Consider the following 25,322-nt stretch of genomic DNA (forward strand, 5'->3'; position numbering starts at 1 on the left):
AAGTGACATGGACTCGGAATTCATGATTAAAAAAGAAAGTAGCATGGAAAGAAGTTAGTGTAAGGAAATGTGCTTATAACTGTGAATAGTTTATAATAACATTAGTGTTATATAGCTCACAGTCTTTGACTGTTATTGTTATAACTCCAACAATAATGAACCCAGAGAATCAAAGGACAATTTTTGTTTTATTATCCTTCATGGGATTTGGATGTTATCGGTTAGGCCAGTAGTGTGGGGACAGATTGACAAGAAAAGCAGATTTCTTTGTTTACAGCAAAACTGTGGGTGTGTTCTAACAAAGCGTATAGACTAACCTTTTAGCATTTTTGTAATTGTGGATTGAAATGAGAAAGAACTGTTTTAAAGCCAGTATTTCGCAAGGATTGCAGCCTATTTTGAAAAGCAAGAAATCGAACACTAATGCCATGCATTGTCGTACTCAGATGGAGCTTTGCTTGGTGACAAGTAGTTAATAGGTCTATGGACTAGTGACCACAATGCCTTTTGCCTGTGTGAATGTTTCTCAGGGAACTGATCAGCATGGGATTTGAATTCAAATCCAGAGAAGTGATCAGATCTCCACCAGCTCAGGTTTTTCCTCTGTTCTCTACTGTCAAAACCCACTTTACTTTGAAGAAAACTAGTTAATCTTTCCCTCTGCAGTTGCTGTAAGTTGTGACTTTTAATTGATAAGTCAAGAAACATGAAGTGAACCAGCCACTTTCTGCCTCTTGAAAACCAATGGAAGCACTTGGAAACAAAAGACTAATATGTGTGTGTGTGTGTGTGCGTTTATAATATTACTAGTGTTATATGGCAATAGTTAGTAAATAACATCCCCTCTAACCTTGGTAGTTGCCTCAAACAGATCTCAGAAGGCCATGCTGTTTATAACTATTTACCTGCAGTTAGATTCCAATTACTTGTAATAACTAGTCATTCTTGCTAAGTATAGAAAACTGGGTCTAGAAGACCGGTAAATTGAGGGAATCATTGTGTATGTTTAAAGAACTTTAACTTTTCTGACAATCCTAGGAATAGTCGGACTGATTTTCAGTACACTATCCCTGTGAGTTGTGACATAAGACATGTGTGCACAAAAGAAATCTTCCAGGCAACACCACTGGATGGGCTGCATGTACAATTTGTTATTCAAATGAATGAAACTCAGGGTACCTTTGCATTTGTGGGGGCTTTCTGAACCCATTCAAAGAGGCGTTGGTAAACATAGCCATCATAATTACCAATTGCAGAATTCAGCTGTTTGTCAGGATAATCCAATGCATCAGCTATGGAGATAGCCTTTTTCCTAAAAACAGAATTTTTCATTAAGAAATGTTTTTAATATATTCATATAAATATTAATGGAAGTACTGGTATTCATTAGTAATACAAAAAAGTAATAACTTGCTGTAACGTTTTCTTGCTGAAATGAGCATGCTGACATTTTGCTTTTCTGGTTTTGAGGTGTGTCCTCAGATGAATTCTTCACTCAGTACTCTCAACTGCAGTTAAAACTGTTAGTTTTTCAAGAAACATTACAATAAGTAATTAATAAGATTTGAACTAATTTTATATCAGAAGTCTATTTCTTACTTTTGCATCTTATGATTTTATCAAGTCTGAAACATATATCAGAACTAAATCACTGGTACTATTTACAAGAGTACTGAGTCTACGACTGCAGTAGCTGTAGTCCCACCCAGCTACACATGAACCAAAATCACAAACACCAATTTGTTCAGCATGATTTAAGAGAAGTGATGCAAAATATAAGCACTGTATATTGTTTTGAAAGGTAGATCTTGTCAATTTTGCATAAAATGGAGTTGATGATAGTAATGAAATCCACTCTCCAATAGTCAGCGTTTTTTTTGTTTCATCTGGTTACCAAGTGAAGACTACAAAATATATTAGATCTATACGTTTTTTTCTCATTGAAATGGAATGTACACAAAGCAGTGACTTTACCGGACAAGGGATAGAAGACGCTGTTGAGAGGTAGTCATCAAGTCTAGTTGCTTTCCAGTCAGATAGCCATCATATAAGAAATCCCCAGTGGTGTCTAGTATGCCAGTCAATGCGTAAAGATCACACAACATTTTGACCACTTGCTGGATTTCAGGCTCAAACTTTAATTTTTCCAGTGTCTCAACAAAGTTCTTCACAACTATATAATGGCAATGAGCCTGGAATGTCAAAATACAGATTCAATGGAACCCAAACTCAACAACACTTCTTCTCTCAACAAAGTATTCTTACTAAAAAGTATTTTAGTAAGTGAGGTTAAGAACAAAATTAATAAATGTTATGACTATATTTCATTTATTACATAATGGAGTCAGTAGGGAGAGTGGAAATAGAGTATTACCCATTCATTATGTTGTGTGAACTAGTCCTATCACAGTTAACTCTTTCACTATTGCATAGTTACCAGGCATTTGTAAATAAAAACACTTTACTAGACAAAAGCTAAAAAATCCAGTTAAGAAGCTGGTATTCTAATAAACGAATAAAACCAAATGCAGTGCGCATTATTACACCTGGAATTTTTTTTTTGTTTAGCATGATCTAAGACATGAAGTGATGCAAAATGTAAGTGCTGCACACTGTTTTGAAAAGGTAGATCTGATCATGGATAAGCCAACAGTAAATTTACAGTATTATACATATAAGCAACTTTGCAAAAGGCAGACACCGGAATGGCTGTACTTAACTATAGAAGGTTTGGCAAAGGCAAAAATACATGAAAATGATCTGAGCAGACGGATCTTACATTTGACAAGTTAGATTAATTGAATTAATTTTCATGTTTCAATGTACATATTTTTACTCAATGCCTCCACATACTAATGTAAAATTAATGCAAATTATTAAATAGACATGAGAAGACACTGTTGTGAAATTTGAAGACAAAAAATGATAGAGCTCGATGACATAACATGTTGCTGTGGACATTTGTAGTCTATACTGAAATCTTCTATATTTTCAGGAAGTAAATCATTCATACATATGTAGTTGAAGTTACCATGAAGGATTCTCCTTCTCAACTCCCCTAGCCTGAGACAATCCTCAGATTAAACTACGTCCAGTCACCTGTCTCTGTAATGGGAGAGTAGGCCTGGGATTTGGGGTTGAAATTTCACACATCTTCCTCACTGTGTCATCAAGTGGGACCCTATCCCTTGCATGAAATCTAAATATACTTTTGCTGATCAAATCAAGGCTTTCTTTATTTGCAATTTTCTCTCTCGTATCCCAATATGACTTTTTCAAATCATTTTGCTCTCTCAGGGTGGGATTAATTTGTGATCTGGGTGTACAGGTTAAGCTATTTCGACTTGCATTTGGTTATCACGGCACTAATGCAATGATAAATTGGAGATTCAGGGAAAATGTAACTGCAAGATAATTATGGATGTATGTTTAATCATTGTTTACTTTTTGACTAAAGTAATGAGAACATATAAACCATAATCTTACAACAGCAGCCCTTGCAAGCTGTACAGAAGTGCTATTCCAGGCAACATGTTGCTCAACCCCAGACTGAAGCAGAGACTGCAACTTGATCCCAGCATCCTTAATCAGTCTGAAGGAAATAGAACAACACATGACTGAGTAATCTTAAAGACAATTAATCAGATTCAAAATGACTCTTAATTAAATGAATGCATGGTATCATTACATGAAAAAGATTATTCTGCACTACAAAATTACGCTATTTAATATTATTTCTTTTTAATGAATATTAAATTCCAATTACATTATTGTTTATGGTAAAAGGTATCCTAATATACTAACAAGTGATGGCCTCACTATCATGTCCACAGCTCAGATATCATCACTATGTCGAATGTTAATATCACTATTTGACTTCTAAATTTGTATTATGTTCTGGTCTGAATGGAGCACTGTCCTGTTTCAACATTACTGCTACAGGCTTGTACTGGCAATATGATTGATTATTCTGTTCACTATAATTTTGTCCTATCAAAGGTATCAAGTGAATAACATTTTGATCATGACATTACATTCATTAGAAACAAGTGATGTTGTGTTGAATTACATTTGGTAAATCTCAGAAGACACTTTGACTAGGTCACTACATGATTGAATGGGTCATTAGCAAATTGCTTTCACTGGCTGTCAATATGGTGTATCTGCTTTCACCATCCTGTGGATGAGCTGTTACTCACTGTACAATCACAACCACTGTTTTGGTTTTCTTCCAATTCTAAGAGAAAATACTGCATTAAGGTCATTATCCATTGGTGTGGCTTGGTCTTTTTGATTCCCATTCCAACTGATTCACTTTTTAAAATGTCCCGAAGCTTCACACAATCCACAATGATGCTATTTTTGTTGAATACCACATCCACCAATCCGGTTTGTGTTTTCAACTACTGTTTATGCTATCAATGGCTGAACATGCAACTCAAGATTGTTTTTCAGATCCTAAGTGCTCTCATATAGGACAAAAACAGGCGTAGATTGTGGCTTACCACATGATAAGATCCAACTAATGTAGTCTTGCCAAATGAATCATCACCTTACTTTATTATAATGCATCTAAATTTTACAGCTTACTTGACTAGGGGTAAACTTGAAGTTAATTCATTTCTTTTGGAGTAGACAAAAGGGAAACTTTTCCAATCTGTTCGTGAGATGTGGACATCACTGGTCAGGGCAAAGTTTATTGCCCTCTCCTATTTGACCTTCAAGTATGTGTGATGATGCTGCTCCTTTAACAAGGTTATGGTGTCCTTGGCTTTTTTTTTTCCAGAGAGGTCATAAAAGACACAGACTCTGAAAAGTCTAAGTTTGAAGGACTTTAAGCCCAATTTGATTATAGCTAACAGATACTGCCTCAGGCAAAAGGCGTTTAAGTTTTTTTTAAAAAACCTGTACAATGAAAGGGGAGTGGCCAGTTCCCCCAGTTCAGCTGTTCTTTGGTTTGGTCTGGCTATTCACTGAAATCAGTCAGGCAGTTGTGAAGCTGCTAGTCCCAAAGAAGCAGGTCCATGTTGAAACTCTCTCTCTGACTTCTCTCCTGTAAGACCCAGTGTTTGATTTTACCTTTTGTGTCAAGGGGATTGTTGCAAGTATTGGGAACAGCATCATTAAGTCGATAGTTATAACAACCTATCTGAAACCCAACAGTCTAAGTGGCTTGATCAACTGCATCACTCCTGGGATATCCGCTTTACACCTGCTTAAACCAACTAGCGGAGTTAGGGTCTGGGCTACTTTCTTTGAGGGGTTCTGGCCTGGTCCATAACATGTGTAACATGCTTGGCCATTTCAGAGGGCAGTTAAGAATCAACTGCATTGCTGACAGTCTAGAGTTACATGTAGGCCAGACAAGGTAAGGACAGTAGATTTCTTACCTAAAGGATTCCAAATGGATTTCTGCAACAACTGACAAAAGACTGTGCTTTCTAGTTGGTGGCCAGGAACTGAAAGGGAGATAGTTAAATTATCTCTTGTTGGCAACATGCCTGGCACTCGCATGCTGCGAATGTCACGTGCACGTTACATTTGGGGAATTTATTTTCCTATGGATACTTGCTGAGTCAATTTTAAAAGACATACAATGATTTAAAAGTTCTTTTAGAAAGTTTGTTCCACAATCTTCTGCTCATTCCGAGTCTATGTCATTGATAAATTTCAATCCCAAATAGTAATGTTACTGACCTGTGTGCCCTGTGCTTGTAGGACTCTATATAAATGAATGGTTTGAGGAAATCACTTTTTTCCTTTGCAGAACAATGAGAAGTTACCGGTTCATACAGGTAAGAGACAGACTGGGGCAGGGGCTCACCACAATCTATTTTGTTAAGGCACTTGATTAGAAACCTAAATAGAGAAGAAAAATTACATTACTTCCAGCAGGTTAAAATGTAAACTTATAGCAGGGGCAATTTCATAAGTGCAGATTGGCCTTACCCAATGACTGCAAGAAACTGAATTTAGCTCAGGATTATTGACACAGAGGCTACTTGGTCCAGATTTCACAAGTTACTAATTTATTAAACTGCTTTGCTGTAGAACCTTTCCCTATTTAGTATATTTCAGTTTGGTATCAGATTATGTTTTTAAAACTTATACCCTTTTAAAACTTCTCCATCTTCTTCTCGTAACCATTTGTTTTCTTATTCATTCACAGGATGAGAGCGTTGCTAGCTAGAACAGCATTTATTGTCCATCTCTAATATCCCAGAGGGCAGTGAAGAATCATTCACATTACGGTGGGTCTCAGGTCACATGTAGGCCAGACCATGTAAAGATGACAGTTTCCTTCCGTAAAGGACATTAGTAAACCACATGGGTTTTTTTTTCCAAAAATGGTCATTAGACTCTTAATTCCAGATGTTTTTATTGAATTCAAATTCCACCATCTGTTGTGGTAGGATTTGAACACATGTCCGAGAACATTACCTGGGTCTCTGGATTAATAGTCCAGTGATAATACCACTAGCCCATTGCCTCCTCTTATTCTATGACTGACCAGTAACCTAATTCTATACATTAAAAATACCACAAAGTAATGAACTACTGAAAAAGTGCTGACTCAGCCTGTATGGATGCTCATGACCCTTACTTTTTTTTATTCATTTGTGGGACTTGGGCATCGCTGGATGACCCATCCCTACTTGCCTTTGAGAAAGTGGGGCTGAGCTGCCTTCTTGAATTGCTGCAGTCCACTTGCTGTGGGTTAACCCACAATGCCAGTAGGGAGGGAATTTGAGGATTTTGACTCAATGACTATGAAGGAATGACTGTATATTTCCAAGTCAAGGTGGTGAATGGCTTGGAGGGAACTTGCAAGTGATGGTGTTCCTAAGTACCTGCTGCTGCCCTTGTCCTTTTAGATGGAAATGGTCGTAGGTTTGGAAGGTGCTATCTAAGGATCTTGTAGATGGTACACATTGCTGCTACTGGCTGGTGATGGAGGGATTGAATGTTTGTAGATGTGGTGCCAATCAAGTGGATTGCTGTGTCCTGGATGGTGTCAAGCTGCTTGAATGTTGTTGTAGCTGCACCCATCCAGGCAAGTGGGGAGTACTCCATCACACTCCTGACTCATGCCTTGTAAATGGTGGATAGACTTCGGGGTGTCAGGAGGTGAGTTACTCACCGCAGAATCCCTAACCTTTGACCTGCTCTTGTAGCCACTGTGTTTATGTAAGAGTCCAGTTGAGTTTCTGGTCAATGGTCACCCCAAGAATGTTGACAGTGGGGGATTCAGTGATGGCAATACTGTTGAATGTCAAAGGGCAGTGGTTAGAATGTCTCTTATTGGTGACGGTCTTTGTCTGGCATTTGTGCAGCGCAAATGTTACTTGCCACTTGTCGACCCAAGCATGGATATTGTCCAGATCTTGTTGCATTTGAGCATGGACTGCTTCCATATCTGAGGAGTCCTGAATGGGTGCTGAACACTGTGCAATCATCGGCGACCATCCCCATTTCTGAGCTTATGACAGAGGGAAGGTCGTTGATGAAGCAGCTGAAGATTGTTGGGCCTAGGACACTACCCTGAGGGCCTCCTGCAGAGATGTCCTGCAGCTGAGATGACTGACCCTCCACAACCATCTTCCTTTGTTCCAGGTATTACTCTAACACTCTAACTAGCAGAGTGTTTGCCCCCAATATCCACTGATTCCAGTTTTGCCAGTGCTCCTTAATGCCATACCCAATCAATCAAATGTGAGCTTGATATCAAGGGCTGCCACTTTCACCTCTGGAATTCAGCTCTATTGTCCATGTTTGAACCAAGACTGTAATGAGATCAGGAGCAGAGGTGACCTTGGCGAAACCCAAACTGGGCATCACTGAGCAGGTTGTTGCTGAGCAGATGCTGCTTGACAGCACTGTTGATGACCCCTTCCATCACTTTACTGACGACGGAGAGCGGACCAATTGGGTGGTAATTGGCAGGATTGTATTTGTCCTGCTTTTGGGTGTACAGAACATACCTAGGCAATTTTCCACATTGTTGAGTAGATGCCAGTGTTGTAACTGTACTGGAAGAACTGGCTAGGGCAGTGGCAAGTTCTGGAGCACACGTCCTCAGTACTATTGCCGGAACGTTATCAGGGCCCATTGCCGTTGCAGTATTCAGTGCCTCCAGCCATTTCTTGATATTATGTAGAGTGAATCAAATTGGCTGGAGACTGATACCTGTGATGCTGGGGACCACTGGAGAAGCCAGAGACGGATCATCCACATAGCACTTCTGACTGAAGATTGTTGCAAATGCATCAGCCTTATCTTTTGCACTAATGTGCTGGCTTCTCTATCATTGAGGATGGGGATATTTGTGGAGCCTCCTCCTCTACAGAGTTGTTTAATTGTTCACAACTGGATGTGGAATGACTGCAGAATTTAGGTCTGATCTGTTGGTTGTGGGAACCCCCCACTCTGTCTATCACTTGCTGTTAATGCCGTTTGGCACGCAAGTAGTGCTGTTTGGTGGCTTCACCAGGTTGAGACCTCATTTTTAGGTATGCCTGCTGCTGCTCCTGACATGCCCTCCTGCACTGTCCATTGAACCAGGGTTGATCCCCTAGCTTGATGGTAATGGTTGAGTGGGGGATATGCCAGGCCATGAGACTGCAGATTGTGCTAGAGTTCAGTTCTACTGCTACTGATGGCCCACAGCGCCTCATGGATGCCTAGTCTTGATCTGCTAGATCGGTTCAAAGTCATAGACATAGACATAGACATAGACATAGACATAGAAGAATACAGCGCAGTACAGGCCCTTTGGCCCTCAATGTTGCGCCGATCAAAGCCCACCTAACCTACACTAACCCACTATCCTCCATATACCTATCCAATGCCCGCTTAAATACCCATAAAGAGGGAGAGTCCACCACTGCTACTGGCAGGGCATTCCATGAACTTACGACTCGCTGAGTGAAGAACCTACCCCTAACATCAGTCCTATATCTACCCCCCCTTAATTTAAAGCTATGCCCCCTTGTAATAGCTGACTCCATACGTGGAAAAAGATTCTCACTGTCAACCCTATCTAACCCCCTAATCATCTTGTACACCTCTATCAAGTCACCCCTAAACCTTCTTTTCTCCAATGAAAACAACCCCAAGTGCCTCAGCCTTTCCTCATAGGATCTTCCTACCATACCAGGCAACATCCTGGTAAACTTCCTCTGCACCCGTTCCAGAGCCTCCACATCCTTCCTATAGTATGGCGACCAAAACTGCACATAATATTCCAGAGGCGGCCGCACCAGAGTCTTATACAACTGCAGCATGACCTCAGGACTCCGGAACTCAATTCCTCTACCAATAAAAGCCAGTACGCCATATGCCTTCTTCACTGCACTATTTACCTGGGTGGCAACTTTCAGAGATCTGTGTACATGGACACCAAGATCCCTCTGCTCTTCCACACTTCCAAGTATCCGACCATTAGCCCAGTACCCCATCTTTTTGTTACTCTTACCAAAGTGAATCACCTCACACTCAGCTACATTGAACTCCATTTGCCACCTTTCTGCCCAGCTCTGCAGCTTCTCTATATCCCGCTGTAACCTGCCACATCCTTCCTCACTGTCTACAACCCCTCCGACTTTCGTATCATCCGCAAACTTGCTCACCCAACCTTCTAACCCTTCCTCCAGGTCATTTATAAAAATGACAAACAGCAATGGTCCCAAAACAGATCCTTGCGGAACACCGCTAGTGACGGCACTCCAAGATGAACCTTTACCATCAACTACTACCCTCTGTCTTCTTTCAGCCAGCCAATTCCTAATCCAAACCTCCAACTCACCCTCAATGCCATATCTCTGTATTTTCTGCAGTAGCCTACCATGGGGGACCTTATCAAACGCCTTACTAAAATCCATATATACCACATCTACCGCTTTCCCCTCATCTACCTCCTTAGTCACCTTCTCAAAGAATTCAATAAGGTTTGTGAGGCACGACCTGCCCTTCACAAAACCATGCTGACTATCCTTGATCACATCATTCTTATCCAGATGTGCATAAATCCTATCCCTTACAATTCTCTCTAAGACTTTGCCCACAACAGAAGTGAGACTCACTGGCCTATAGTTACTAGGATTATCCCTACTCCCCTTCTTGAACAAGGGAACCACGTTTGCTAGCCTCCAGTCCTCTGGCACTACTCCTGTAGACAAAGAGGACACAAAAATCAAGGCCAATGGCTCTGCAATCTCCTCCCTTGCTTCCCAGAGAATCCCTGGATAAATGCCATCAGGCCCAGGGGACTTATCTATTTTCACCCTTGCCAGAATTTCCAACACCTCTTCTCTACATATCTCAAAGCCATCCATTCTACTGATTCGTGCCTCAGTATTCATATCGACAACAATGTCCTGTTCCTGAGTGAATACTGATGAAAAGTATTCATTCAGTGCCTCCCCAATCTCTTCAGCTTCCACACGCAACTTCCCATTACTATCCTTGATTGGACCTATTCCTACCCTAGTCATTCTTTTATTCCTAACATACCTATAGAAAGCCTTAGAGTTTTCCCTAATCCTACCAACTAAGGACCTTTCATGTCCCCTCAAGTCTGTCCCATTTTGCACGGTGATAGTGCATGGCAACACAATGGAGGTTATTCTCCAGGCAGGACTTCATCTCCACAAGGACAGTGCAGTGCTCACTAAACTGTCATGGACAGATGCTTCTGCAGTCAGCTGATTAGTAAGGATGAGGTCAAGTATGTTTTTTCCTCTTGTTGATTCAAACCACCTGTCGCAGACCCAGTTTAGCAGTTATATCCTTTAGAACCCAACCAGCTCGATCAGTAATGCTGCTGCCGAGCCACTCTGGGTGATGGATATTGAAAACCCCACCCAGAGGACATTTTACGCCCTTGCCACCCTCTAGGTATTGTTCAAAATGGGGGAGTACTGAATCATCAGCCAAAGGAGAACAGTACATAGTAACCAGTAAGAGGTTTCCTTGCCCATGTTTAACCTGAAATCATGAGTCAATGTCAAGGACTCCCAGGGCAACTCCTTCCTGACTGTATACCACTGCATTACCACCTCTGCTGGGTCTGCCCATACCCAGGGATGGTAATGGTGATGTCTGGGGTGTTATCTGTAAGGTATGATTCCGTAAGAATGACTACGTCAGGCTGTTGCTTGACTAGTCCGTGAGGCAGCTCCCCCAATTTTGGCACTAGCCCCCAGATGTTGATAAGGAGGACTTTGCATGGTCGACAGGGCTGTTTGTGATTTTGCCGTTATCTTTTCCAGTTCTAAGATCGATGCCAAGTGGTCCGTATGGTTTTATTTGTTTGTTGTGACATTCTAGCGATTGATACAACTGAATGGCAGTGAGAGTCAACCCCATTCTCCCTGAGGTAACAGTGGCTGAAGGACCTGAACTTAAGGGAATTTCTATTTGCCAGGATTTGGTGTTGGAGAGACTGTTAGGTCTGAAGGTTGATAAGTCTCCGGGACCTGATGGCCTGCATCCCAGGGTACTGAAGGAGGTGGCTCGGGAAATCGTGGATGCGCTGGTGATTATTTTCCAGAGTTCAATAGAATCGGGGTTGGTTCCTGAGGATTGGAGGGCGGCTAATGTTGTGCCACTTTTTAAGAAGGGTGGGCGGGAGAAAGCAGGAAATTATAGACCAGTTAGTCTGACCTCAGTGGTGGGAAAGATGCTGGAGTCTATTATAAAGGATGAAATTACGGCACATCTGGATAATAGTAACAGGATAGGACAGAGTCAGCATGGATTTATGAAGGGGAAATCATGCTTGACTAATCTTCTTGAATTTTTTGAGGATGTAACTCGGAAGATGGACGAGGGAGATCCAGTGGATGTAGTGTACCTGGACTTTCAGAAAGCTTTTGATAAAGTCCCACACAAGAGGTTAGTGAGTAAAATTAGGGCGCATGGGATTGGGGGCAAAGTACTAGATTGGATAGAGAATTGGTTGGCTAACAGGAAACAAAGGGTAGTGATTAACGGCTCCATTTCGAAATGGCAGGCAGTGACCAGTGGGGTACCGCAGGGATCCGTGCTGGGACCGCAGCTTTTTACAATATATGTAAATGATATAGAAGATGGTATCAGCAATAACATTAGCAAATTTGCTGATGACACAAAGCTAGGTGGTAGGGTGAAATGTGATGAGGATGTTAGGGGATTACAGGGTGACCTGGACAAGTTAGGTGAGTGGGCAGATGCATGGCAGATGCAGTTTAATGTGGATAAATGTCTGGTTATCCACTTTGGTGGCAAGAACAGGAAGGCAGATTACTACCTCAATGGTATCAAATTAGGTAAAGGGGCTGTTCAGAGAGATCTGGGTGTTCTTGTCCACCAGTCAATGAAGGCAAGCATGCAGGTACAGCAGGTCGTGAAGAAGGCTAATAGCATGCTGGCCTTCATAACAAGAGGGATTGAGTATAGAAGCAAAGAGGTGCTTCTGCAGCTGTACAGGGCCCTGGTGAGACCACACCTGGAGTACTGTGTACAGTTCTGGTCTCCAAATTTGAGGAAAGACATTCTGGCTATTGAGGGAGTGCAGCGTAGGTTCACGAGGTCAATTCCTGGAATGGCAGGATTGCCTTACACGGAAAGACTGAAGCGACTGGGCTTGTATACCCTTGAGTTTAGAAGACTGAGAGGGGATCTGATTGAAACGTATAGGCTTATGAAAGGACTGGACACTCTGGCAGGAGGGAACATATTTCCGTTGATGGGGGAGTGCCGAACCAGAGGACACAACTTAAAAATACGGGGTAGACCATTTAGGACAGAGATGAGGAGAAACTACTTCACACAGAGAGTGGTGGCTGTGTGGAATGCTCTGCCCCAGAGGGCAGTGGAGGCCCAGTCTCTGGATTCTTTTAAGAAAGAATTGGATAGAGCTCTTAAAGATAGTGGAGTCAAGGGGTATGGAGATAAGGCTGGAACAGGATACTAATTAGGAATGATCAGCCATGATCATATTGTATGGCGGTGCAGGCTCGAAGGGCAGAATGGCCTACTCCTGCATCTATTGTCTATTGTCTATTGTCATTGCTGTCACATGTAGGCCAGACCAGGTAAGGATGGCAGATATCCTTCCCTATAGGACATTAGTGAACCAGATAGGTTTTTCTGACAATCGACAATGGTTTCATGGTCATCAGTCGACTGTTAATTCCAGACTTTTATTATTGAATTCAAATTCTACAATGGCGGGATTCAAACCCAGGTCCCTAGAACATTATTCTGGGTTTCTGGATTAAAAGTCGAATGATAATACCACTAGGCCATCGCCATTCTCTGTCAAGCTGTCAATATAAATTCATGCCCTACCCACCCTGAAAATATAAAACATGCTAAGTTGACAACCTGACATAACAAACGACTACCATAACGTAGTTGGCGCATCTGATTAACTACAAACCTTGTAAAATGCATAGAGGAGGAGAATAGAGCAGTGAGGTTTAAAACAGCTGCTTTAGTTATAAAACAGAGTGGATAAAATTGCAGAAAAAAAACATAATTTTATACCAAGAACATGCATTTGAAATACAGAAGTGGACTGCTGATATTTCACAGCTTAGACAAAAAGCGTACCATGTCGTGTTGTGATTAAATCATATTATGACCAAAATAGGGGAGTCTTAAGATATAAATTAGGGGAATGGACTTGAGCATCATTTGGCACTCAAAGTTACAATCTCTCATAGCTCGGAGGACTCTTACTCCCACTGGATATCCTACTTGCAAACATAGCTGATGTATGTGCTTGCTTGTAATCATTCACTGTTCAATACAGCTCTAAAGTTGATTTGTGTGTCCAGGTCTCTGTTAGGACTTTATGGCAAGTTAATTATGGCTCAACGTTGGAATGCAAGCAAAATTTAACAAATATTGTACCAATTACATAGAAATTTTTGATAGTAAACCATTTTCATTACAAAGCTAAGCTATTTAAATAGATACCATGCAAATTCCATTTTATAATAATTTTACATATTTCATTTTACAAAGCTGTACAAAATCCTCATCTACTTTAAAATAAAGAATGCTACACTACCAAAAACATTTGAAATATAGTCTAGAAACTGCTTTCATCATTAAATATTTACACTAGCAGCAAGTTAACATCATTAGACAGCAATTTGGAAAGTCTACCATTTCCTATAATTTATTTTAATTTGTGTGGAGGGCAAGCTAGATTCAAAAGTCTAACTCTGTCTGATGTTGCAAGTTGAGTCAAAACAGCTAAAGTTGGACTGAAGGCACTGCTCCAGGAGCTGGTCTGAGGTAATGGTCTCAACAGAGGCAATTTGGAGTTTGGATTATTACTGAGTTTGCAACATCAAGTCCTCGGATGTCCTGAATGCTAGTCTGACACAGAAGCTAGCAGCAGAACTTGTGTATGGATTGTGTTGTAAATACAGAATCATCTAGTCCAGATCTTAGGCAGTGAAATATGGAAGGTGGGCAGCTTTATTCCTGCAGGTCAGGGTTTGTCAACAATGAGGAAAGGTTGGTGTGTATCCAAATGTAGTACAGCACACTGGGATAGCAGCAGTGCTGTTATTTGAACATGTAATATATTTCCCAAAGGATTTATAGGCTTTTCGACACTTATGAAGAATGACGCAAAGCAGCTATTGGGAGAGGCTGGGGTAATTTTCCCTGGAGCATCAAAGGCTGATGGGTGATCTTATAGAGGCTTATAAAATCATTAAGATATGGATGGGGTGACGAGCTAAGGTCTTTTTTTTCCAGGGTGGGGTTCCAAAACTGAGCAGCATAGGTTTAAGGTAAAAGGCGAAAGATTTAAAAGGGACCTGAGGGACTACTTTATCATGCACAGGGTGGTGCATGTATGGAACAAGCTGCCAGAAGAACTGGTGGAAATAGGTACAATTACAACATTTAAAAGGCATCTAGATGGGTATATGAACAGGAGGGGTCTAGAGGGATATGGGACAAATACTGGCAAATGGGACTAGGTCAGATTAGGATATCTGGTTGGTATGGATAAATCGGATTGAAGGGTTTGTTTCTGAGCTTTATAACTATAACTCTAAGTACTAGACTTGAAACAGACTTTAAATATTATAAGATTGCTCTTTAAAGACATTTCTATCATACCGTGCAGTCTGCAATTGCAATACAGTGTTTTCCCCTTCATATGTACAGGAGGCTACCACCCGAGTGTAAAGAGAGGGTAAACCACTCAGTTTTGAGTAACCATGGCCACCACAAGCTCTGCGACACACTTCGACTCCAGCACTGCAGGCATCTGATATCAAAGCTTTCAGACCTGCTGACAAGGCATGGAGCTGCAGAGAAATAAAAAGTTGGACAAGTATTGACCAATTCTCTATTAAGAAATATCAGAAGGTTGTCATTTTCTCTTTTTCTTCAAGAAAGTATTTTATTGGCCAGTATTTATTTCTTTACCAACGGATCACAGTTCATGAAATGTTTTTCCCAAGTGTAGTCACGTAAAGAAATAAGTAATGTGGCAGCCACATGCCTCAGTCCTTGGGTCTCAATTATTTACTATCTATATTAATGAGTTAGAAAAGGAACAGTGCATCTAAATTTGCTGATATAATTAAATCATGTGGCAAGATACGTTGTGATGCGGGCATAAGGAATCTGCAAAGGCATACAGATAAGTTGAGTGAATGGGCAAAAATTGGCAGGTGGGGTTTAATGTAAGAAAAAAGTAAGATCATGCTTTTCGGTTATGCTTTTAAATAGAGACAGACTACAAAAATGTGCAGCACCGAGGGACCTGTGCAACCTTGTGCATGAAACAAAACGTTAGCATACAGATGCAGCAAGTAAATAAGGCGGCAAATGAAATTTTATTGCTTGAGTTTGGAGTTTATTAAGAATAGAAAAGTCTTGTTTCAATGGTGCAGGGTGTTGTTGAGGCTGGAGTACTGTGTAGCTTTTGTTCCCACATTTAAAAAAAAGGGTATTCTGGCATTAGGCTGATTCCTGGGATAAAGGGTTACCTCATCAAGAATAGCTAAAAAGATTAATTTTTCATTCATTAGTTTAGAAGAATCAGAGCGATCTTTTTGAAACCTACAAGATTCTCAAAGGGGCAGGACTTGACAGATTAGGTGCTGAGATGCTGTTTCACTGGTGGGGTAATCTCAAACTAAGGGACAGAGTTACAGAACAAGGGGCCATTTCATTTAAAACGGAGATACAAAGGAATTTCATATCTCAAATGGTAGCAAATATCTGAAATACTCTACCCGAGAGAGTTGTGGAGGCTAGACTACTAAAATATCTAGAAGTTTACATTAGATTAGATTCCCTACAGTATGGGAAACAAGCGGAGGATCGATTTGTGAAATATCAGGAATTCAGGGTCATGATGAGCTGGCATGCAAGAGGATTTGAGGCCAGGGGCAGATCAGCCATGACCTTTTAAGCCCATAACATATAGGAGCAAACGTAGGCCATTTAGCCCATCAAGTCTGTTCTGCCATTCAATTAGATCATGGCTGATCTAAATCACCCTCAACTCCACTTTCCTCCTACCCCCATAACCCTTGATTCCCTTACAGATGAAACATCTGTATATCTCAGCAAGCCAAAAAGATGACAGTCTTTTGTGGTAAAGAATTCCATGAATTCATCACCCTCAGACAAGAGATTTCTCCTCTCATCTCTCTCTCAAATGCGAGGCCCCTTATTCTGAGAATTCAGATTCTAATAGCACACTGTGTTAAAAAAAAGGTTTTGTCTTGTGTCACTTCTGTTTTTTATGTCATTCATGTTAAGTATATACGCTCTGGGTACTCAATCTTTCCACCAATTGGAGTGGTCTCTCCACATCAAATTTGACTTGACCCATTATTTTGAATATCTCCAGCGTCTGTTTTTCTAAATAATTTGTGAAGTCTGTAAAGTTCAGATCTGCTGGAGTGTAAAGTTCTCCACTGTTAGCAGGACAAAATTTACTGGCAAGTTTGCATACAAAATCACAATTATCTGCCATATTTTCCTGAATTTAGTTTGAAAACTCAGTGAAGCTTTTCTCATCTGAATGGCCACAGAACAAATGCATTTACTGAAACATAGAAATAGGACGATTAGGCCCATTTGGACTATTGAATGTCAGCCTCCAACTTAGTATCCTGTTCCTGCTTTCTCCCCAGGTACTTTTATGTATTTTACTTATTGTTGCTCTTAATCTAGGTTCTTTTGGGTAGATGATTCAATTAAATCTACGAAAGTAGCAGCTTAGTCTGGGACACACAAAATTCGACAATTACTAACCATTTTTATAGAGAGAGATGGTTCAGTTTCTGACACTGACCTCAACTTCTTCAGTTGATTTTATCCTATAGGAAAGCTTTGCCTATGATTTTTAGAGTACATCTCAAATAGATTTACTCAATTAAAATGTTCAAGGCATATTTTTGTCAGGTCTCAAGAATCTTTAAAAGATTCTGAGATGAAGTTGAAAGAAAAAAACTGACAAAGAAATAAAAATGAGACAGATTAGATCTACATGTCATAACATTCTAAAATTAAAATTGCAAATAATCTTTTCACATCTTGAATTTAATAATATGTCTAAAATATTTATTAAACCACTGACCGATGGTCACATTGAACTGATTCATATCATACAGTTTGTCAGTCAGTCAGTCAGTTCCACACGCTGTTCATCATATTGGGAGATGGAAACTTACTCATATTAAACACTTTCAGATACTAAGCTTTTTCTGAGAACACATTGCACAAAGTGCATCAATTACATCACATTTAGGGATCGGAGCTCGAATCCATAAAGCAAAATGACTAACTTTGTAAAACCTCATTCGGAACAGAAATATACCGGTTAATAAATCATAGGCAAATTTAAGACTGCTTTACTTTCCTCAAAAATGCTGATACTTAGCATGCCTAAAGTTAACACATTATGCATAATTTTCTGATATTTTCTCACATTTTTGCAGGTAACGTCAGCTTTGTTCGATGGCATCAGTTTTGCCTCTGTGTCAGAAAGTCATTAATTCCAAGCTCCATATCAGGATTACTTTAAAACAAAACTAACCCTCCACTAATACTTGCATGTAAATATGCTATTTCACTTATTTTAAATCACTACTACCCACTAGCACTGCTGGTATGTTGCACCTTAAGAAATTGGCAGCTAATAAGCAGTGATATGACTTGCATGTTTCCTATCAATCATTTTAAAAGGTCTGGGCTGCAGATGCAATGGTTTTAATCCTGATTATTGTACAGATTGCATGTTGCTCTGTCTGTACATTCCCAAAATTAGCATTAAGACAAATTATCTTATTTTCTTACTTCAGGCAATGATGAGGCATCTCCCTTGCTTTTGATCTGTACTTTCACTTGGTTGCAGAAGGTCTCCAATGATGAGGACATGAAATGAAAGGCAAATGTTGTTGCCAGCTGGGGAAGAAGCTTCTGTTGCTGGGTCTGATAATCAAGAATTTTTGCTTCCATTTCACTGAGGGCAGATCACAACTTCAAAATCATGAATCACAAAGCTGAATGTTGAATGAGTTGAGAGCATCTTGCTGGAAAAGCACAGCAGGTCAGGCAGCATCCGAGGAGCAGGAGAATCGACATTCTGGGCATTAGCCATTCCTCAGGAATCATGAAGAAGGGTTATGCCCGAAACTTGGATTCACCTGCTCCTTGGATGTTGCCTGACCTGCTGTGCTTTTCCAGCAAGACACTCTCGACTCTGAGCTCCAGCATCTGCAGTCCTCATTTTCTCCTCTGAATGCTGAATGAAGATGTTAACCAGACAGATATTATCTGTCCTTTTTTAATGGTAATCTTTGACATAATGTAATTTTTGTGTTAAACATTTTCTCGACTGGAACTACCATTTTCTTTGTTCATTTGCAACAATTCAGTTAATAGATACATTATTAATGGAATCACTACTGAAAACTATGAAATCAAACTTGGTTTCAGTGAAAAATATAACTATTAGGAAAGGAATGAAGAGTAATGTAAACAGGTTATACTACAGGGTTATTAATGTACAACATTTGGTTTCATCCTAACTGTCATACTCTGGTCAGTTATCATTGGATTGTAGGATTTTATTGTACATGGAAGAGGACAAAGAAGGGCACCCAAGATGACTGCAGGTATCAGAATATATTAAGAATGGTTAGAAAAACTAGGTTTACTTTCTTTGAGAAAGAGGATATTGTGCGTAAACATATTTAGAGTTCTCTATATTATTGAGATGACTGTCAAAAATGAAGAAGGCAGAATGTTCAGTCTGATTATGGGTTCAGATACAACAATGCATAGATAAAAATTTATAACTTAGGGGCAAGAAAGAATGCGAGGTAGAATTCTATGTTACATGTTGGGTAACAAACCTGCCTAATTAGCTATCAGTAGAAGTTAGGCGAAAGTGAGGACTGCAGATGCTGGAGATTAGAGTTGAGAGTGTGGTGCAGGAAAAGCACAGCAAGGTTGGGCAGCATCTGAGGAGCAGGAGAATCGATGTTCTGGGCAAAAGCTCTTCATTAGAAATCATTCCTCATGAAGGGCTTTTGCCAGAAACGTTGATTCTCCTGCTCCTTGGATGCTGTGCTTTTCCTGCGCTACACTCTACCAGTAGAAGTTCTTAAGCAAACAGTAACTGCATCAAGACAATAAAGGTATAGTTCAGAAATAAACTCCAGTTTAAGAATTCCAAGAAGAACTTTAATTAAATACCTCACTATATCTGTTCAGTGTACTGACCTTGGAATACGAACATTTTACAACATTAAATATCCATTATTCGGTACATTTCCTTCATATCAAGGATTATATCAAGAATATGCAAATAGGCTATCATCCAAATTTGTTGAATCTACAGACATTTGCTGGTCTTGAAAATTTTAAAATTCTTATGTTGCAATCAGAACCTAAATGTACTGGTGAGAAATTTATTGTATATTTCCATAAAAATAGTTTTCAGATTAAACATCTGAAAATTCCTTCGAGTAAAGCTGCTTTTACTTTGGAAGTAAAATTTGCAGCAAAAATAAAAAAAACACACTTAAATGTACAGTTAACATGTAAGCAAACACTCACTCCAGACAAATATTTATTAAGTGACAGAATTCCAACATACCCAGGCTTTAACTCTGATTGGCGTCTCACCACAGAATATCGAAGAGCAATAACACAGGCTTTGGAAAGAGGAATCACCATTTCTGAAGCTATTACCTTCACTCGAGTTAATACCATAGCAATGTAATTGATTTTGTCGAACGATTTTTTAATGTAGCGGCCATCTGAAGTAACCTAGAATGGCAGAAGGGATTAATGTAAAATTGGTATTTCTAACAGAACAAGGAGTAATTAATATAGAACTTTATTCTGTGCATGAATTATAATCTGCAAGACTGGCATATGAAATTTATTAGCATTATGAAGATGTGGGTGTATCTTTCAGAGAGAGAAGGGCTTAGCAAGTACACAGAGTGCTGGAGAATTTACAAAGTAACAGCACTCGCTGAGTGGCCCAGAGACAAAGACAAATTTCAATTCTGCCAATCAGTTTGAATTATACTCAGAACACACAAAACTCCAATCAAGTTTGAATTGAATATATTGACAATCTTAAACACCAATGACACAAACCGATGCTCTGGAGTTTAAGACTGGGGAAAATTGAACAATTGAGAGGAGACCTGCCATGTCCTAGCAAGTAAGAGACTGCTTCAAAAAAAAATCTCTTAAAAAGTACCTTTTTTTCAAAGATTAGATTAGATTAGATTAGATTACTTACAGTGTAGAAACAGGCCCTTCAGCCCAACAAGTCCACACCGCCCCGCCGAAGCGCAACCCACCCATACCCCTACATCTACCCCTTACCTAACGCTACGGACAATTTAGCATGGCCAATTCACCTGCCCTGCACATCTTTGGACTGTGGGAGGAAACCGGAGCACCCGGAGGAAACCCATGCAGACACGGGGAGAATGTGCAAACTCCACACAGTGGAGTTCCCCTGAGGCAGGAATTGAACCCGGGTCTCTGGCGCTGTGAGGCAGCAGTGCTAACCACTGTGCCACCGTGCCGCCCAGTAACCTATAACGCAGAAATTCCTAACAAGGAGAAAAGATGACAGTGGAAGATCTGAAGACAAGAACCTACAACTGCCTGGTTTTGAGATAAATAGTGTTGTTTTGTAAATTTTAATTGGGAGTTATATCAGACTAGTATTATAGAAGGGAAGCTAAAAGATAATTTAGAGAAAGAAATTGTCTATAATGGTTAGTTCATTATTCTCTATTATATTTTAAGGAATAAAGTTGTTAATTTTTACTTTAAGTAGTTCTTGGCCACTCGATTTTTACAGATTACTGCATGCGATAAATCTTTTTGGTGTTCCTGGTTTTAAATTAAGCAGGAGGGTTTACCATGTATCATAACATAAGCTATTCACATTCTACAAGGCAAGACTGGCATATCATCAGCACAGCAATATTTAGAGAATGTAGCAATGTAGCTTTTGTCATATGTACACTCAATGTGGGTTGTGGTCCTCATCATTTTGTTTTTCACAAAACAAAATTTAACCTATTTCCATGATACTCAACATCTACAGTTTCACAAAATTTCTATACCATCAACATAAAGGGCCGTAAGCAGTCCCTCCAGGTCACTCAATCTGACTTCAACATATATTACCATTCCTTAATTGTTGCTGGGTCAAAATTTGAAATATTCTTTATCTAACAGACTTGCAAAAGCACCTTTGAAGATTTATGACCCCTCAAGAGGGGCCTCTTCGTTCGAGATCAGTCAAAAGAATCAACGAATAGTCTGTTCAAAAAGTAAGGGTCATTAGTTTATTGAATTAAGGTACCTTGATGCAATTCTATCCAGCAACACAGAAGTTAAGGCTTCTGTGTTCCATGGTGAATTTGCACAATTACATTTGAAAATTACTCATTATGTTTTTTTTAAAGAGACAGTACAGCCTTCATTACAAGAAAGACTAAACACATATAATAAGGTAACATGATTTACAGCAAGTTAATCCAATGATATTTCCTGGGAAAGGGTTCTTAATTACAAGAAAAGTCCAATCAACTGTAATATGGTGACACAATTGACAACAGGCTAATCTAATGGTATTCCTTGGAAAATAAATCTTTTTTACGTAAATTGTCAAGCCATGTATCAGTTCAAGGTTAGTTCAAATGGTCATTTAACGTATTAGTATTCATTTTATGCAAACTCTTGTTGCCCTCTTAACTTTGATTTTAAACTTAATTCTACAAATCAGCAATACAGATTCACAGGGTTCAATCAGTATTCTCACAGCCATTTTATAGTATTCTTTTAAATTGAAAAACTATTTTGTGCTTAAAAAAATCTACATATACTTGTTGCCTAAATTCAAATTTTAGCTCCTCACCTTTAGCACAGAAACAGTGGTTTCAGAAAGCATACCACCATCACAAAAATTAGCTTTTAAAACTTCCAAATTCCAAAGCAATGGAATGAGATTGATTCAGTTTTTTTTGGGAGATGTTCTGCATTCATTTATTCTCCTAGCGAAATGGCCTGTACAATCTTCTCAAGAGCAACTAAGGGCTATAAATGTTGCCTTGTGAATGACTTCAATATCCCAAGTTTTTTTTTAAAATTGAAAATTCCAGCTTAAGAATTACGTGAAGAAATTTAATTAAATACCTCACTATGTCTGTTCAGCATATTCTCCTTGGGAATACGGACATTTTGTAATATTAAATATCCATTGTCAACATGTTCAAAGGCCATCTTTGGACCGATATCTCCAATCTTGACACCTGGAGTTACATTAACAAAATGCATTAGCATTATTGTCCATTTCTTGTTAAATTTTCCTGGGATGACGACATCATTAGCAAGACTGGCATTTATTGTATATCCCCAATTAATTTGTAGTGGTGGTGAACAGCCATCTTCCTGAGTGCAATGAGTAGCGCACTTGGCTATCTTCAGAAGGCAGTTGCATGGAAGCCAGGCTGTCTCCATATAGCAGACTCGTTTTCATGAAGGTCATTGCCTAACCAGATGGGGTTTTTTAAAACTGGAAATCCAGCGGTTTCATGATCACCAGTGATATTAAGTTTTTATTCCAGATTTTACTAAATTTACAGGCAGTCCCTGGGTTACAAATGGGTCCTATTCTACAGTCCTTTGGCAAGTCAATTTGTTCGACTTGGAACACAATTCAGGACAATGGAAAGCAGCTGATTGTGTAGGAAATATTCATATGTTGGGTATTTAAATTTTAAAAACCACGTATAGGATCATGTTTGTAAATTTGACACTCAAATCAGGGACCCCCGTACTGAATTTAAGTTCTCCCAGGGATGGAAATTCCCATATTCAACAAACTGACAAAGATTACAGAACCATTCATGTTCCATAACTCTAATAATCCTTCCCGTGTTATTTAAGAAAATGGAATCTATCATAAAGTCAGCTGAACAAAATCTTGGTGCTCTCACATCAACCATTGTGTTATGCTTGAATCTATGCAGGTAATGGGAAAATTGAGAAACTTTCCCCTCCATCCCCTTTCTCAGGTAATACTTTTTAGATGTGCAAAGAATTGAACTTTATCACAATGTCCCCTTTACAAACAGTTAAAAAGAGGGTGTATTCACAAAAACAGGATGAGCTTCACTAAGAGGTGAAAGGCTTAAGTCAGTTCCTCCACAAAATCTACATCAAAGATAAAGTCAAGGCCTAAAGTGAAGACAGAATCACATTTTTACTCTGTCCTCCACCACATATTGACAAATTAATTCAGGACCTGTAGTGAGAAGATGTCTCCTCCATCAGAGGACAACACCAAATTTCAATCCCGGACAGAGCCACCAAACTTCGTACTGCTTTTTAGATAACTTTTTATTTGCTCAAGATTTTATTTAATTTGCATTTTTCTCGCATCAAACTGAGTGGACTGTAAAAGCTTTTGTAAGTGTGTAAAAAGAAAAATATTAATGAAGAGAAATGAAGGTACCTCACATTCTGAAACAGGACAGTTGATAATAAGGAAATGGCAGAGCAATTAAATAACTTTAGTTCTGTCTTCATGCAAGAAAACAAATATAAACATTTCTAGAAATGTTAGGGAACCAAGGTTCTAGTAAGGAGAAATAAGAGGAAATTAGTAGAGGAAATTGGGGCAGCACGGTGGCTCAGTGGTTAGCACTGCTGCCTCACAGCACCAGGGTCCCAGGTTCAATTCTAGCCTCGGGCAGACTGTCTGTGTGGAGCACATTCTTCCCGTGTTTGCATGGGTTTCCTCCCACACTCCAAAGATGTGCAGGTCAGGTGGATTGGCCATGCTAAATGGCCATGCTAAATTGCCCATAGTGTTAGGTGCATTAGTCAGAGGTGCATTACTCTTCGGAAGGTCGATGTGGACTTGTTGGGCCAAAGGGCCTGTTTCCACACTGTAGGGAATCGAATCTAATCTAGTATTAGACTTTTTAAAAAGCCCTAGAGAAATTAATGGGGCTGAAAGCTGATAAATCCCCAGGGGCTTGATGATCTACATTCCAGGATGCCAAGGTATATGCAAATTAGTGAATGCATTGATCATCCTATTGTCATCCAAGGGATAGACAAAGTCAACGTGGATTTATGAAAGGGAAAAGCAAGTTTAGCAAACCTACTGGACCTTTTTGAAGATGAAACTAGTCGAGTTGAGAAGGAAGTACCAGAAGTTTCTGAATGCTTTTGGATTTTCAGAGAGATTTTCTACCCAAGAGATACTTTCCACTGAACAAGTGCAATGAAGGCTCACTAGTTTGGTACTGAAGATGGCAGCATTGTTTTAGGGAGGAGATAGTGGGTCAATCAGGCCTGTATTCTTTGAATTTAGAAGAGCAGAGATCTCAATGAAATGTATAACATGACAAACCAGACGGACTGGATGTAGGATGATATTTTGCTGAGCTGGGCTCTAGAACAATACATCACATTCTCAGGAAATGCAGGAGGTCACTTATGACAGAGGAGAAATTTCTTAGTTCAGAAGGTGAGAGACTGTGGACTTCTCTCCAGCATCAAATTATGGAAGACAACTGTCTGAATATAATTTAATGGGAAAGTAGGCTCAATGGGCTGAATAGCTCATTCCTGTTCCTCTTTCCTGTGTCCTCTGTTTTTGGAGGGTGAAAATTTAACATATTATTTCTAAATGTGGAAACTAATACATTAGGCAGTGACAAACACGCCATTTTCATTGGCCAGCTAACTCACCTGATCATTCATCAATTAGCTCATTAACATCTGACAGACAA

At 39.6% G+C, this 25,322-nt stretch overlaps 1 protein-coding gene across 3 annotated transcripts in view; it reads right to left on the bottom strand.

The window, feature by feature from the left end:
• LOC140483802 (peroxisomal acyl-coenzyme A oxidase 2-like) overlaps positions 1–25,322 on the bottom strand; it is a 36,639-nt gene that overhangs the window by 3,791 nt on the left and 7,526 nt on the right. For 2 of the 3 annotated variants that reach the window (XR_011962038.1, XM_072582406.1), the window contains exons 6-13: positions 22,714–22,829; positions 20,138–20,310; positions 18,331–18,496; positions 15,130–15,320; positions 5,698–5,859; positions 3,487–3,592; positions 1,975–2,192; positions 1,180–1,312 (exon numbers count right to left, since the gene is read on the bottom strand). Coding sequence is in view for 2 of the 3 variants with exons in the window: in XM_072582406.1 (XP_072438507.1) it covers positions 1,180–1,312; positions 1,975–2,192; positions 3,487–3,592; positions 5,698–5,859; positions 15,130–15,320; positions 18,331–18,496; positions 20,138–20,310; positions 22,714–22,829 (1,265 nt within the window). In the remaining variant the exon portion in view is untranslated. The remainder of the gene's footprint in view (positions 1–1,179; positions 1,313–1,974; positions 2,193–3,486; positions 3,593–5,697; positions 5,860–15,129; positions 15,321–18,330; positions 18,497–20,137; positions 20,311–22,713; positions 22,830–25,322) is intronic. The other variant, XM_072582407.1, reaches the window with a different exon arrangement.

This window comes from Chiloscyllium punctatum, chromosome 12 (assembly GCF_047496795.1).
Source record: "Chiloscyllium punctatum isolate Juve2018m chromosome 12, sChiPun1.3, whole genome shotgun sequence".
Lineage (NCBI taxonomy): Eukaryota > Metazoa > Chordata > Chondrichthyes > Orectolobiformes > Hemiscylliidae > Chiloscyllium > Chiloscyllium punctatum.